The 16,371-nt window shown below is 38.9% G+C and overlaps 2 protein-coding genes across 8 annotated transcripts in view; one reads left to right on the forward strand and one right to left on the reverse strand.

Moving 5' to 3' along the window:
* Positions 1-10,909, reverse strand: part of slc2a13b (solute carrier family 2 member 13b) — a 39,604-nt gene extending 28,695 nt beyond the window's left edge. For all 6 annotated transcript variants that reach the window (XR_010901569.1, XM_067436169.1, XM_067436168.1 and 3 more), the window contains exons 1-5: positions 10,773-10,909; positions 9,373-9,852; positions 8,030-8,189; positions 3,374-3,579; positions 2,670-2,778 (exon numbers count right to left, since the gene is read on the reverse strand). Coding sequence is in view for 5 of the 6 variants with exons in the window: in XM_067436169.1 (XP_067292270.1) it covers positions 2,670-2,778; positions 3,374-3,579; positions 8,030-8,189; positions 9,373-9,826 (929 nt within the window). In the remaining variant the exon portion in view is untranslated. The remainder of the gene's footprint in view (positions 1-2,669; positions 2,779-3,373; positions 3,580-8,029; positions 8,190-9,372; positions 9,853-10,772) is intronic.
* A 211-nt stretch (positions 10,910-11,120) lies between these two features.
* The window catches only part of lrrk2 (leucine-rich repeat kinase 2), a 62,875-nt gene continuing 57,624 nt past the window's right edge, over positions 11,121-16,371 (forward strand). For both annotated transcript variants that reach the window (XM_067436166.1, XM_067436165.1), the window contains exons 1-4: positions 11,121-11,264; positions 11,451-11,530; positions 12,954-13,051; positions 15,466-15,554. In XM_067436166.1, coding sequence (XP_067292267.1) covers positions 11,129-11,264; positions 11,451-11,530; positions 12,954-13,051; positions 15,466-15,554 — 403 coding nt within the window. In that variant the 5' untranslated portion in view covers positions 11,121-11,128. The remainder of the gene's footprint in view (positions 11,265-11,450; positions 11,531-12,953; positions 13,052-15,465; positions 15,555-16,371) is intronic.

The following is a 16,371-nucleotide window of genomic DNA, read 5'->3' on the forward strand; positions in this document are numbered from 1 at the left end:
CAAAAAATACGTCGACGCAAAATATGCGCGTCGATTCGTCAGACTCAAAATAAAGATGGTGGCGCCGGAGAGTAGTAGCAACCATAGATATACATAATAAAGTATATTATGTAAATAAGTATATTATTTATTATGTATATCTATGGTAGCAACACGAGTGGCTCCTCAGACTTTCAGAAGTGCAAGGCTTGCGGGTTGGCGCCAAGCCTGCAGTCTCCCTCTCATTTACTGAAGCTTTCTCGCCTCTATCGCCCCCCAGTGACCGGTCCCAGTATAGCCGCCCCTCTGTGTTTTCTAATGGACGCGAGGCAAACTAAATAATAAAATTACACTTCAAAAATTTTCCCCCAAAGTTAGTTTATGTCACTGAAGGCAGTTATCATCACGATGATTTCATTTCAGGTGTTCGTTTTAAAAATAAGTTTAGTTTGAGTTAGTTATCTGATTCTATAAAAACGGGGGGTGTGACGTCATGATTGACAGCTGAGATTGACGGCTTCTCTGAGTGAAGTTGTCACTGAGGCACTAAAGGACTTTTTTTCGAAATTTCTGGGAGCAGATTGGAGCTTTAGCTTTAATTTCTACATTTCCATAACTGTTTATTTCACACCAACATAATTAATTGTTCTGCATCTGCGAGAGTGTGGGCGGGCTTTTGATATCGCGGCTGTACTTCCTGCTCTACTTCCTGCGCTCTACTGCGCAACTCCGGTCCCGAAATCGCTACTGCGCAGACTCGGTCCCAAGATGTCCGCGCACGGAACACAGGTGCGCATGCACGCGTTTTGTTGTCACTGCTACGTAAACAAATTTCTGCACACAGGAAGACAGATGTTTAAATTAAGTTACGGTACCGACATCCAGTTATGGTGTCCCGCCTTTGTTTTACTGTCTATTAAAGTCTGCCGCGTTTAAGTTACGGTGTAGCCTGTGTACTGTCATACATGTTTTCATAATGCAGAATATTCACTCAGCGCGCCTGTCAGGCAGTTTGGGGCTGCCCGACTGTGTGCACTCGAATGCCGTGACAGCGTGCGCTCACGCATACAATCAGTAGTAACAGTTCGCAATTATATCCATATATCCTACCTTTTCTTGTAAACCCGATAAAATCCATGGCAATGAACGTCATTGGGGATGTTTAATCCACAAGCATTCTGAGAATTATTCCTACTTGTCGTTCACATCAATCTAAAAGTTGTCCTTTTAGGCTATAGGCGAATTTCATTCAAAGATGTAAAAGTAATTAAGCTATGTAGCCTATTGTATCATTTTTTTTAACTAGATAAAAACATTAAAAACATATTGCAATAAATAATTACTCTGTTTAGCCTATGAATGGGCAATCCGATCCAGTCAGCGCTGTCATTAGAGTGTGATAGCCAAACTTAACCCTTGATTAACCAGCGGCACTATTTGCTATTTATCTTATTCCAATCCCATGCATTTTTACATGATTTGTTATTTGTTCTATTTTTTATATCTTTGCATTATATATGCAAATGTTTATTCATTAGAAATAAGCATATCTTGTTCATATAATTCAGTGTCACCTATCAACCTGTAAGTTTTGCTGCACAGCAATGAAGATACTCTTTACAAGACGTATTGTGTCCTTAATAATGGCATCAGAATGCAACCAAAGCACATGATGGTAATAAGAAGATGGCTATAATTAATTGTAAATCATCCAAAATAAATGCCATGATCATTAGATTTTATACAGGTGTTACTATATTGATTTTGTAAATGGTGATCAGCAACCAAATATTGATAATATGGAAGTTACTGCCTTTTGCCTTGGCATGACTCCATATTTTTTGCAGACAATACAAAGGCAGAGTGCAGTAACTTCAAAATAGGGTGTGTGTGTGTGTGTGTGTGTGTGTGTGTGTGTGTGTGTGTGTGTGTGTGTGTGTGTGTGTGTGTGTGTGTGTGTGTGTGTGTGCACTTTATGATTTTATTGAATGCATTGTTCTTGTATAGTCTTTTACTTTGGAATTTTAAGAGCAATAAACATATATTGCAATGCTAAGGAATTAGTTTTTTTCATTCAGATAATTAAATCAACATGTATAAATTGCTATTAGGCAATTAATGGGGAGATAATCGATAATCGAATCGAATCGTAACCGAATCGGACAGGAAAAATTAATCGTTAGATTAGTCGATGCATCGAAAAAATAATCGCTAGATTAATCGTTTAAAAAATAATCCTTTATCCCAGCCCTACCCCCCACTTTCAATTCTTTTAGGTAAAATTTTTGCAATTTTTTAAAATAGGATATACAATGCAGATTTATTTTTATAGCCATCTTTGATCATATTTGCCAATAATTCTGACCACAACAGTAAGGGTGATTTTTTTTAGCTTGTTTTCAAGTTCTTCGAAAGTGACTCCTGGTGAGCTGTGACTCATACGGCAAAATCTTGCTGAAAATTCACTAATGTGAACACGGCTTGAGAACAGTGTAGCACTTTACTGTGAAGCATTTATCATGGCAAAGCTCATACTGTTTCACATCGTAGTTTTTAAAAATGTAGCGGTGTAGTATGCAGTAAATAATACACACTAATATTCAATTGTGAACTTTTACAAGGAGCAATATGGACTCTGAAAAAGGCCATTTTGGCTTTTTTTTTTATACTCATGTGTGCTCATAACCTACATGACGGTGTTGATTCCCGAGAGCTGCTGGAACATCTGTAGGCCACAGCCCACGATTAGAGCCCGCCGTGTTGGAGCGGAGGTCAGGATACGCCACAGCACCGGACCACCTACAACAGGATCCATTAGTCCGTTAAAATAGATCAGCGCTTTATACAACAGTCAGTGTGAATGTGTTAAAATATAATTTATTCCCGTGATCAAAGCAGCACCATTACTCCAGTCTTCAGTGTCACATCATCCTTTAGACATTATTATAATATCCTGATTTTCTGCTCAAGAAACATTTAATCCAGTAAAAGACTACCAATCAATAGTTTGGGGTAAATACGTTTAAAAAACAAAAGCCCTGCCCACCGGTTTGCGCATGTAGCATAAGCCTAGTGTTAAACCAGATCAAGCTACCAAGCAATAAACAAGCTGTTGAGGATTACAAAATATTGTGCAGTGCATGTGCCCAACAGTAATGCAACATTTATATATATATATATATATATATATATATATATATATATATATATATATATATATATATATATATATATATATATATATATATATATATATATATATATATATATATATATATATATATATATATATATATTTTTTTTTTTTTTTTTTTTTTTTTTTTTTTTCAGGTTTTCTGTAATGGTGGAAAGAGAGCACCATCATGTGTGCGTTGTGATGTGATCATGATCTCACCAGTTGAACTATTCCTCTCCTCCTCAATGCTGCTCCGTATGCTTTCATACTCTTCATCCACATTTACACCGCCACGGATCTGACAGAGCACCAGCCGAGCTTTCTGGGTATCTCCGTTCTGCAGGAGCCAGCGAGGACTCTCGGGGAGGAAGAGGAATCCCACGAACTGCAGGGCAGCGGGAACAACAGACAAACCCAACATATATCTATACATAAACACAAAAGTTATTAAAAAAAAATGATTACAAAAAGTCCTTATGAAACAAATGTGCATCTCATTTTAATCCCATTCTCGGCACGCCCGTCAAAACCCAGCATTCAGGAGAGAGCCTCAATACCAGTTTAGAAAATAGCCTATTACTTATTCATTATGATGGTTTTGAATGTAAAACTAAAAAATCATAAGTTGACCTCAGACAACAGTATAAATGTTTTTGTAAAAAGCCAGTTCATGACAGCTTTAATGACAGAATTTTCATTTTTGTGTGAACTAACCCTTTAAATACTGAAATGACTAAATATGAAATAAAAGTAAATGAAACCTGTACAGAAACATAAAAATCACAAGCCACTTGGAATTATTTTTGTATATTTTACAGTAATATTGACTGTTATTTAAATATGAATTACATATATTTTATTTAAAATAAATGAATACAAAACTCTTTACTAATTGTATTGGATGCAGCATTTTTGCCACTCAAAGTAGACAAAAAAACATACCTGTAAATATAAAAATATAAAGGGGGATGCGAGGGCCAGGGGTATATTAAAGGGGGTCTATATTGATGAACAGTTTGTTGTTTATGTGGATATTTAAGAAAAAAAATGGAATATTTAGTTTAACAGCATTGGGTTCAAGAAGTTAAACTGTAACTGAACTGTACACATTTTGACGCTTAAATTATGTTCTATGAATGGGTCAAACACGTTTGCAAAATGGCCTGAATCCACTTGAATTTGTTTGGACTGCTCTCTCTCAGTAGACGTTTACAGATTTGCCCAAAACCTTTACTATATTTAGGCTACTAAATGTCGATAAAAAAACTATTGTGAAATGACGGCGTTTCCATGAACCACTCTTATGCGACTAAAACGTAAAAACCCGATTTCAAAAAAGCTGGGACACATACAAATAGTGAATAAAAAAAGTGAATACAAATCTCATAAAACTTATATTTTATTTACAATAGAATATAGATAACATATCAAATGTTGAATGTGAGACATGTTGAAATGTCATGCCAAATATTGGCTCATTTTGGATTTCATGAGAGCCACACATTCCAAAATAGTTGGGACAGGTAGCAATAAGAGGCCGGAAAAGTTAAATGTACATTTAACTTAGTTGGCAACATGATTGGGTATAAAAAGAGCCTCTGAGAATGGAAGTGTCTCTCAGAAGTCAAGATGGGCAGAGGATCACCAATTCCCCAAATGCTGTGGCGAAAAATAGTGGAGCAATATCAGAAAGGAGTTGTCAGGAGTACTTCCAGAAAACATTGTTGGTGAACACAATCCACCGTGCAGTTCGCCGTTCCCGGCTAAAACTCTAAAGGTCAAAAAAGAAGCCTTGTCCAGAAGCGCAGGTGTTTTCTCTGGGCCAAGGGTCATTTAAAATGGACTGTGGCAAAGTGGAAAACTGTTCTGTGGGCAGATTAATCAAAATGTTATATTTGGAAAACTGGGACGCCATGTCATCTGGACTAAAGAGGATAAGGACAACCCAAGCGGTTATCAACGTTCAGTTCAGAAGCTGCATCTCTGATGGTCTGGGGTTGCATGAGTGTGTGTGGCATGGGCAGCTTACACATCTGGAAAGGCACCATCAATGCTGAAAGGTTTATCCAAGTTCTAGAACAACATATATGTCTCTTTCAAGGAAGACTTTGCAGTTTCCAACATGACAATGGCAGACCACATACTGCATCAATTACAACATCATGGCTGTGTAGAAGAAGGATCCGGGCACTGAAATGGCCAGCCTGCCGTCCAGATCTTTCACCCATAGAAAACATTTGGCGCATCATAAAGAGGAAGATGCGACAAAGAAGACCTAAGACAGTTGAGCAACTAGAGGCCTGTATTAGACAGGAATGGGACAACATTCCTATTCCTAAACTTGAGCAACTTGTCTCCTCAGTCTCCAGACGTTTACAGACTGTTATAAAAGAAGAGGGAATGCCACATTGTGGTAAACATGGTCTTGTCCCAACTTTTTTGAGATGTATTGATGCCATGAAAATTAAAATCAACTTATTTTCCCTTAAAATTATACATTTTCTCAGTTTAAACATTTGATATGTCATCTATGTTGTATTAATATTGAATATTAATATATAAAATATTGAAATTTTAATCTTCCATATTATTGCATTCTGTTTTATTCACAATTTGTACAGTCTCCCAACTTTTTTGGAATCAGGTTTGTATTTTTTTTTCTCATTATAAGTAATTTCAAAAAGTATGCGATGTAGCCTACGTTGGTAAGTTTATGCATATCCCAGCCCCGCAATAGCCATTTTTTAAATGGAAGGAGACATATAGGCACGTTTTTTTTTTTTTTTTACCATTTCATTATCTTGGCTTGGAGTTTCATTGCTAGAAATATGAACTGAAATTAGAAGTTCTTTTAAAATTAAAAACTTTAATACGTTTAATAAACTTTTTTTTTTTTTTTTTAAATGAAGACAGCGTTTGGAGTGACTGCAAGCAAAATAATCCATTCCCTGAATCAGCAGCCTTTGTGAGTAAGTAGTAAGATTATAGTTTATAATTATGTCTTGCATCTGTTTGGCTAAAAATGTTGTATTGGAAAATGTCCATGCGCCGGTGCCTTCGTTGGCCATGGGTTAAAAAAAACGTAGCCTATTTAATCAGGCTATGTTTAAATATTAGCCTATAATATTTTTCTTTTATTTCATATGTTGATTTTTTTTTTTTTTAAAGCAGCATAAGTAAGATACATAAGATGCGTATATGTCTGGAGACACGGAGTGAGGTCAGACATGATCCCTTCATTGAGTATTGTTTTGAATAAAAGTCTTTCTTTAAAGGAAGGGTATGTAAGATTGTGGCCAAAACTGGTACTGTATGTGTGTATCCCCCTCCCCCCGGATGCCTAATCACTACTGACTTTGTGATTGGTAGATAAGTGGAGGGCGGAGCTTCAGGCCAAAACATCAACATCCGTTGACGGCTGCAACAACAACTTTAAATGACAAAATCCTGGCCGGACTAATTTTGTCAGTGATATAAGTATTTGAAATTAACATGATTTCGCCATTTTATGATTAATTGAAATACATTTCTTACACACAGTTCCTTTAAAGTGAATTTTGTTTTGTTTTTCAATGAGTGCGGATTTCTAGTAAAGCCTATTTACTTGAACTTCTTAGGTAGTTTAATATCTAAGGTTTCAGAGGCAGCCAAAATCAGAATTTAAATGGCCTGAATAACTACCGGGGCGGCAGTGGCTCAGTGGTTCATGTAGGTTGTCTACAAACCAGAAGGTTGGTGGTTCAATCCCCGGTTCCACCTGACCAAGTGTCGAAGTGTCCATGAGCAAGACACCTAACCCCAGCTGCTCCCGACGAGCTGATGGCGCCTTACATGGCTGACATCGCCGTCGGTGTATGAATGGGTGAATGTGAGGCAAAAATGTAAAGCGCTTTGGATAAAAGCGCTATATAAATGCAGTCCATTTGAATAAAGCTCTCTCTACAGGGCTGACGTGCGAAGCCGCTCTGAGTGAAATATGCACATGAATATCACTGTCTCCCCTCTCCCGCAAAGAAAAATATTGCAAATAGCCTACTACATAATAAAATTTGAAATAGAATAATACAGCATCACGGTACACATTTGTAGCTATGTCTGTCTTTTAACGATTATAGTATTTTGAAGGACAAAAACAAAGTGTACAAACAGTACAGCATGTCCTGTCCTTTAGACAGGCTCTTTTTTTTTTTTTTTTTTTTACTGTAAAACATGTCCTGTTCTATGGACATGATTATTATTTATTTATTCATGTTGCACCAGTCCAATATTAGTGTCAGTTGAAATAAACCTTGTGTTGTAAGAAAAAGTTTATTTGCTATGAATCTATTTTGATGCGTTTTCCGTAACTATCTCCTCATTTAACATAGGCTTAAAAATCTCTAAATTAATATCGATATCGCAATATTGAATTTTTTTGAATCTCGCACACACCTATCGCCTATGCCTTTGGACAACTTGACCAGCCATTCAATGCGGGATTCGTAAAACATTTGCTCTTGTAAAGATGGGTCAGTACCCAGTTTATTTGGACCAGCTGGCTCCTCAGAATCACCTCCTGTAAGTATGAATATTTATTGATGTATATATTTTACATGACATCCGACATAGCGTAAGCGTTTTGAACTGAGAGAGGCTGAAGTTGAATACAGAAGGCGGGCTGGCGGAAGCTAGATATTTAACTTTATAAAGTTTTAAATATGGATATTTTTCTTCAATAAAACCAGATTTGCCTCAGAAAATCGATTTGCTTCAGAGCCATATGGAGTATGTTTATGATGGATGGCCGCACTTTTTTGAGCTTCAAACTCAATGGACCCTTTCCATTCTCCATGTGAAAGTACTCCTTCAAGAGGTAAAACTTCCATTTGAACCCACCTCCAGCCATCATAAGGCAGGTAGCTAAAGGCCCCATCCACCACGCTGGCTACGAACTGCCCACCGGTGATGAACAGAGTGTTAACCGTGACCAGCTGACCTCGGAGGTGAGAAGGCGAGACCTCAGCGATGTAGACGGGCACAGTCATGGATGCAATTCCTAATAAAAAGAAATAGAAGACGTGAAAGAAGGATATGGCACACAAACTGAATTCAAACAACTGTACACATACTACATACACATAAAGGATTATTAGGAACACCATACAAATACTGTGTTTGACCCTTTCTCCTTCAGAACTGCCTTAATTCCACGTGGCATTGATTCAGCAAGGTGCTGAAAGCATTCTTTAGTAATGTTGGCCCATATTGATAGGATAGCATCTTACAGTTGATGGAGATTTGTGGGATGCACATCCAGGGCATGAAGCTCCCGTTCCACCACATCCCAAAGATGCTCTATTGGGTTGAGATCTGGTGACTGTGGCGGCCATTTTAGTACAGTCAACTCATTGGCATGTTCAAGAAACCAATTTGAAATGATTCAAGCTTTGTGACATGGTGCATTATCCTGCTGGAAGTAGCCATCAGAGGATGGGTACATGGTGCTCATAAAGGGATGGACATGGTCAGAAACAATGCTCAGGAAGGCCGTGGCAGTTAAACGATGCCCAATTGGCACTAAGGGGCCTAAAGTGTGCCAAGAAAACATCCCCCACACCATTACACTACCACCACCAGCCTGCACAGTGGTAACAAGGCATGATGGATCCATGTTCTCATTCTGTTTACGCCAAATTCTGACTCTACCATCTGAATGTCTCAACAGAAATCGAGACTCATCAGACCAGGCAACATTTTTCCAGTCTTCAACTGTCCAATTTTTGTGAGCTTGTGCAAATTTTTCCTATTTGTAGAGGAGATGAGTGGTACCCGGTGGGGTCTTCTGCTGTTGTAGCCCATCCGCCTCAAGGTTGTGTGTGTTGTGGCTTCACAAATGTTTTGCTGCATACCTCGGTTGTAACGAGTGGTTATTTCAGTCAAAGTTGCTCTTCTATCAGCTTGAATCAGTCGGTCTTTCAGCTTGAATCACAAGGCCTTTTCACCCACAGGACTGCTGCAAAACTGGATGTTTTTACCTTTTTTTTAAATAAATAAATAATCTTTCTTTCCCATACTGACATTCAGTTTGGAGTTCAGGAGATTGTCTTGACCAGGACCACACCCCTAAATGAATTGAAGCAACTGCCATGTGATTGGTTGATTAGAAAATTGCATTAATGAGAAATTGAACAGGTGTTCCTAATAATCCTTTAAGTGAGTGTACATACAGAATGAATTACCTATGCCAAGCCCAACCGTGAGCCTTCCACACAGAAGAACCTCTTTGCTTTTAGCGACACTGAGGATGATTCCTCCAGCGGAGAAGATGAAGCTAGCAAGCAGAATGCAGATTCTCCGGCCGAAAAGTCCATTGAGATACCCTCCAGCCAGAGCGGAGACGGCCGCTGCGCCAACAGTGATGGAGACCAGCAGCTCCTGCCACAGAGAGCTGAGGTTCATCTCTCTCTTGAGGAGGAGCATGGCTCCGGACACCACGCCTGTGTCATAGCCAAACAAGAACCCACCTAGAGCCGAGAAGAAAGCCAGGGTGTACACGAAACATGGCGTGGCCTGATGGCTCTGGCCTGTGGATGTGGACACATCATTTTCTTGGTGGCTGGTTGGGACATTAGATGGCGGTTTTATCAAACTCCTTTCGTCCTCAACTGCCCTGTCTCCTATCAGCTGCTCCATTCTCCAGAGGTTACACACATTGCCTCCTGTCACAAAAAAAAACAAAAAAAAAAAACACCTTGAGCACATGATCAACAAACCCAACCCAACATTAACACGTTGGCAGTGTACACACCTCAAACCACAGTGAAACATTAGCAAACCAAATATTGTGGTTAGCCTATTTGCTAAAATCCTGGCATAGCACAATTTATGAAGGATTCGTGCCCTACATGCCCTACAGTAAAATTAAAGTGATTTTGTGAAAAATATTATAAATTTTCAGCAACATACACTCTACTAGCAGTGATTAGCAAACGAATTGTTCGTTTGAATCGATTCTATTTAATGATTCAGTCAAACCGATTCGCATTGTAGTTTGTGAATGACTCGCATGTGGCACAATATAACATGTACTGAAGGATTATTACAGTGTTTACTTACTTCACTAGCTAAAAACAACACGTAAAATGACGCAGAAAAAAGGACAACTGTAAGGATTCTAGCTCAAATGATTCAGTGATTCGGTTCAGGAATCGGTTTGGTGTACCGAACACATTGAAAGAACCGATTCGCTCAAATAAATTAAAATAGACCTTTTGGGTCTAAAACTCGGATTATAATATAACAAGCTCGAAATCACGATAATAAATGTTGCGTGCAAAACGCTTCGTCGATTGAGTACAGCTGTCTTAATTAACAATCTGATATTAGCTGCAAAAATACATCGAAATAAAAAAAGTCGCGAAATGTTGATTACGCATGTCATTCTGTGAAAGCTTTTTGTTTATCTTAGTTCAGAATCTTACAATATTGATTCGTAAAACATGAAAATGTACCACCTATGCGCGTTTTCACACAGCGATCTACTGAAGCAATAGCAAACGCGCTTTAAAATATGAACAATATATGTTACATATGCATAAGTAACTTTAAATCATATTTGGGTTCTCCCTCTGTGACCTACCAGCGAGACGCTTTTGTGAGTGCCATTCGCTTTAATAAGTGACTCTGTTTCTCTGGCGTTCACTCTGTTGTTGTGCTCGAACAGGAAGTTTGTGAATTCTTGCAGTCATATGATTCATAACGCAGCGCGCGGTCACGGTCAGCCAGGATCTCGTCTTTACCAAGCCGAAAATGAATTCGGGAACTACAGATTAGTCATATCAGGCTTTACTCTGGCATAACTCGTGTTCTGGTTTGCATAAATATGGCAGGAGAGCGTCTGCGCTGGGGAACAGAGGATGGTCTGCAGAAGCAACATTGTGTCCACATGCTCAGAGAGTATCAGAAGGAGCTTTAAGGCTCAGACAGAGGAAGACCATGGCTGATAAAGAGGAGTTAGGGGTCAGACTGAAGAAGCTGCTGGTAAGGTTGAATCTTACAGAGGGGAAGCAGCTGGGCACCATGGTTCAGATCATACAGGACCTCCTGTTCCTGTCCCATACAGATCACTGTGGTGAGTTATTATTATGACCACCGGAGCTGGACATGTGCTTTGTGAACATTCTGATGCTTTTGAGTCTTAATATACATTCATATAGACAGACAGCAATGTAACGTTTCAGCCCCCCCTCTCTGTGCTTTTTCTAGTGGGACATCTGCTCAGGTATTTTTAGATTTGTGTTCTTCTTTTGTCCTGCAGTTGAGCTGTTCGCGGATCAAAACGTCCATGTGCCCCTGATGCTGGTGCTGTCATCGCATTTCAACAGCAAAGTTCAGCAGGTAGTCTTCTTTTTATTTGTTGGCTGCACAAATAATGTCCTGGCAAATGCGTAATAGTTCACCCAAAATGTATTCTATAAATATTGCTCCGAATTAAATTGCTTTCTTTTTTTTCTATGGGACACAAAATGAGATATTGAGAAGAATGTTCACGCTGCTCTTTTCCATAATGAAAGTGAATAGGATATGAGGGGAAAAAAACACACCATGAAAATAGATATTGTGCAGTTTACAAGTTATCTGTCATTTTATGAATTTAAAGGGGCCATAAACTGCATTTTTTAAAATTGTTTCCTTGGGTGCTCTTATAATGTTAGTACGATTTTAGATAAATCATTTAGAAACAAAAGGCCATTTCTACACTGAAATGCCCACTATTAAAGACCTCAGTGTAAACGCCCACTGCTGTGATTGGCTGCTGTGAGACTTCAGTGCTGTGATTGGCTGCTGTGAGACTTCAGTGTAAACGCCAACTGCTGTGATTGGCTGCGGTGAGACTTTAATGCTGTGATTGGCTGCTGTGAGACTTCAGTGTAAACGCCCACTGCTCTGATTGGCTGTGGTGAGACTTCAGTGTAAACGCCCACTGCTTTGATTGGCTGCGGTGAGACTTCAGTGTAAACGCCCACTGCTGTGATTGGCTGCGGTGAGACTTCAGTGTAAACGCCCACTGCTGTGATTGGCTGTAATGATAAACAAGTGAATGCAATAATTCATGATGAGTCCGGGCAAAGGATTATGGGGACCGAAGGAAGGAAGGCCCTCTAGTGGCCAACCTGGGCACACCAGCTGATGACTGTGACACTTAAAAGATCAGAGAAAATGTGTTCTCAATTCACGACCCCTCATAATTCGCTGAAAATCCATTTGTTATTTGCACTTGGGCAAGTTCAAATGTGAAAAATTATCTTTGAAATCGATGATGTCCACTATGACACATCACAATGTGATGGTTTTAATATTTACATTGAACCAGAAGTGTGAATAATTTTAAGTCATATGGACTTTTGTGCATAATATCAAGTCATACTGGCCCATAATAACTTTCATTTTAAAAAGAGCAACATGAAAATTCTTGAAAACATGATGTTCTTGGAAGAAACAAAGGCTATGTCCACACTGTCAGTCCAAAAACATTATTTGTGTATCTGATTGGCTACATTCAAAATTGGTTTGAAATCCTAAATATAAAATAATGCTAAATATGATGATTGGTTTCCAATCAGATGTGGACTTAGAGTCCGAATGAGGCTAAGGTCGTGGGTTTTGAAGGACATATGGATAAGTAAATGAAAAATATTTTTTGCTGTCACTTGTGACATCCTTTCTGGTGGAAGTTTTAGTTCAGCTTTTTCGACTAAGTAAAGTGATTAAAGATCCCGGAGCAGGATTTTAAAAGTGATTTCCTGTTTTGCTGCTGTAGGTGGGCTGGTCTCTGCTGTGCCGTCTGATGGAGATCTGTCCAAGCACTCTGGATCGTCTGACCAACCCACTGGACTATGAGTTTATAGAGGTGCACAAGTAAGTTATTTCTATGAGCTTATATTGTCGTACATTCCTGTTTATATAGACCATGCAACTGAAGTAACTGTCAACAGTTTAAAGCAGAATTATCCATTATAACAAGGTACATTCAGTCTTTAAAGGGTTAGTTCACCCAAAAATGTTCATTATGTCATTAACTCCTCACCCTAATGTCGTTCACACCCGTAAGACCTCCGTTCATCTACACACACAGTTTAAGATATTTTATATTTGAGTCCGAGAGCGTATGCAAGTGTATGCACACTATACTGTCCATGTCCAGAAAGGGAATAAAAACGCCAGCGTCACGTGATTTCAGCAGTTTGGCACGCGATCCGAATCATGAATCAATCCGCTGATTCATGACCGTTTGAATCTTTATTTGAGGATTGAAAACAAACGCGGAAGAGAAGACAATGCTGAATAAAGTCGTAGTTTTTGTTATTTTTGGACTCAAATGTATTTCCGATGCTTCAAGAGACTCTGATTAACCCACTGATGTCTCATATGGACTACTGTGATGATGTTTTTATTCCCTTTCTGGACATGGACAGTATAGTGTGCATACACTTGCATACGCTCTCGGACTAAATATAAAATATCTTAAACTGTGTGTGAAGATGAACGGAGGTCTTACGGGTGTGGAACGACATTAGGGGGAGGAGCTAATGACATAATTATCATTTTTGGGTGAACTAACCCTTTACCTTCCATAAAAACCAGTGCAAATGTCATTTTCAATTACAAAAAAAAATCAACATAAATACACTGTGTACTAAGTCCACACACACACACACACACACACACACACACACACACACACACACATACACGTTAAATGTAAATTGAAGGGATGCAGGCACAACAACTTAAGGCTGATGGCAGTCAAGGTTGGATCTGAGTATGAGCGAGGCTAATGAACTTTGGGACGGCTGTCCTAAGGTGTGGATGAAGGAAACAAATATAACAATTCAGTCATTTAACTCTACAGCAGCTTTATACCTTATTTTGAATGCTGCTGTAAATGCATTAACACTCACACATAAGTGCATTTTAATAACCAAATCCCACCTGTTTTTTATAGCTCTAATGCTGTGCTTTAGTCATGAACAAACTGAAAATTGCTTGGAAGGCTTAGGTAGAGAGATTTAAGAAAATATTCTTCATCTGCAACTGGATATATCTGTTTTTGGCACAACACAAAGTTGATGGTTTTGGAATTTTTTACGGTGACAGGACTGTCAGGTTTTAAAAGGCTAGACAGGGCTGTCTAAACGCGGTCCTGGGAGATTAGCTCCAGTTCGCCTCAACACGTCTGCTTGAAGTTTCTAGTGTGCCTATCAGGCTCTTGATTAGTGGGTTCAGTTGTGTTTCATTGGGGTTGGAGCTAAACTTTGCTGGACAGTGGCAGGATTGAACACCCCTGGAATACACCTTTAAGAGCTCCATAAATAAGTAATACAATTATTTAATATTAAACAGGGCACCGGTGTAGTGATGATAATATTTGACCTATAAGATCATATTTTGAAGATCTGAGTAGAACTTTAGCTGCTGCATTTTGAAGAAGCTGCAGCGTGTTTATGATAATGATTGGCCAGTAAAAAGTGCATCAGAAGTCTTGAAGTTATTTTGTTTTTTTGTAAACATAATATTCTGTAACTTAATTTCTGAGAGGAAGAGTGCTGTTCTAGTGACATTATAAATGAGGTCAACTAAAGAGTACGACATAATAGAAAAATAAGAGCTCTTAATAGAGCAGCATACACCGATCAGGCATAACATTATGATCTCTTCATGACGGCACCTGTTAGTGGGCGGGATATATTAGGCAGCAAGTGAACATTTTGTCCTCAAAGTTGATGTGTTAGAAGCAGGAGAAATGGGCAAGCGTAAGGATTTGAGCGAGTTTGAGAAGGGCCAAATTATGACGGCTGGGTCAGAGCATCTTCAAAACTGCAGCTCTTGTGGGCTGTTCCCGGTCTGCAGTGGTCAGTATCTATCAAAAGTGCTCCAAGGACAGTGGAGAACCGGCCACAGGGTCATGGGCGGCCAAGGCTCATTGATGCACGTGGGGAGCGAAGGCTGGCCCGTGTGGTCCGATCAAACAGACGAGCTACTGGAGCTCAAACTGCTCCAGAAGTTAATGCTGGTTCTGATAGAAAGCTGTCAGAATACACAGAGCATCTCAGTTTGTTGTGTATGGGGCGGCATAGCCGCAGACCAGTCAGGGTGCCCATTTAAAAATAAAACTGATTTTTTTTTTCGTTTAAGAAAACAAGACGATTTTGAAGAAGTTTTGAAATCGCAGCCCTAAAACAGTTAAAACTGCTCCTTAGTTGAAACATGTAAGGATGTCTAAGATACTTTAAATAATAAATTCATTGCTGCTATCACATGTTTGTTCACAGGCAGATTCTTAAGGTGCTTTCAATGCATCATAAAGATGCCAAGATGATGATGGTGGGTCTGAGAGCTCTGGCTCTGCTGCTTAAGTCAGGTAAGACTTGCTTTTCCATAATGCGGTTTACACAACCAAAACTTCTTTACAAAATTGTAACCAAACCAGCAAGGTCCCGTATGAATTACAACAAGGAAACAATACTGCACTGCAATGGTGCCCAAACCTGTTCCTGGAATTCTATCTCTCTGCAAAGTTGCTGCAACCATGATCTAACACACCTGAAGCAGCTAATGAAGAACTTCAGAAGCACATGATAATTACAGACAGGTGTGTTAAATCGGGGCTGGTAGGAAGATAGGAACAGGATTGGACCCCCCTGCAAATACTGTGTAGCTATTAATGTATTTTATGAAGCAATCTCATCCCATGAAGCACTGTGAATGACATAATCAAATCAGAAATGGCAGTACATTATATAACTATGGATCTTAGGGAAATATCTCATACATGGGGTTCTTCTTGTTGGTTATTATGAAATAGCCGCATTCGCCTTACACAGACATGTTTATGATTATAGCTGCGAGCAGCATTTATTAGGGTTCAAGCACATTAAGGCCTTTAAGCACATTTGTAAAAAGATATTTATTTTATTTATCAAGCCTTTAACCATCTAGATCATAGATGGAAAAGACCATTTACAGCCAATACCGGACATTTACAAAGGAAATATAGTAGTCTTAAAGGTGCACTATGTAGTATTTTTACAGTAAAATATCCAAAAACTACTAGGCCGGTGTTATATATTTTGTTCAGTTGAGAACTTACAATATCCCAAATGTTTCTAACTATTTGTAAATTGTGAGAAAATTGCTATTTTAACAAAGGGCCGGGACGTTTCAGCATAGCGTTTGAG

This window comes from Pseudorasbora parva, chromosome 25 (assembly GCF_024679245.1).
Source record: "Pseudorasbora parva isolate DD20220531a chromosome 25, ASM2467924v1, whole genome shotgun sequence".
Classification (NCBI taxonomy): Eukaryota; Metazoa; Chordata; class Actinopteri; order Cypriniformes; family Gobionidae; genus Pseudorasbora; species Pseudorasbora parva.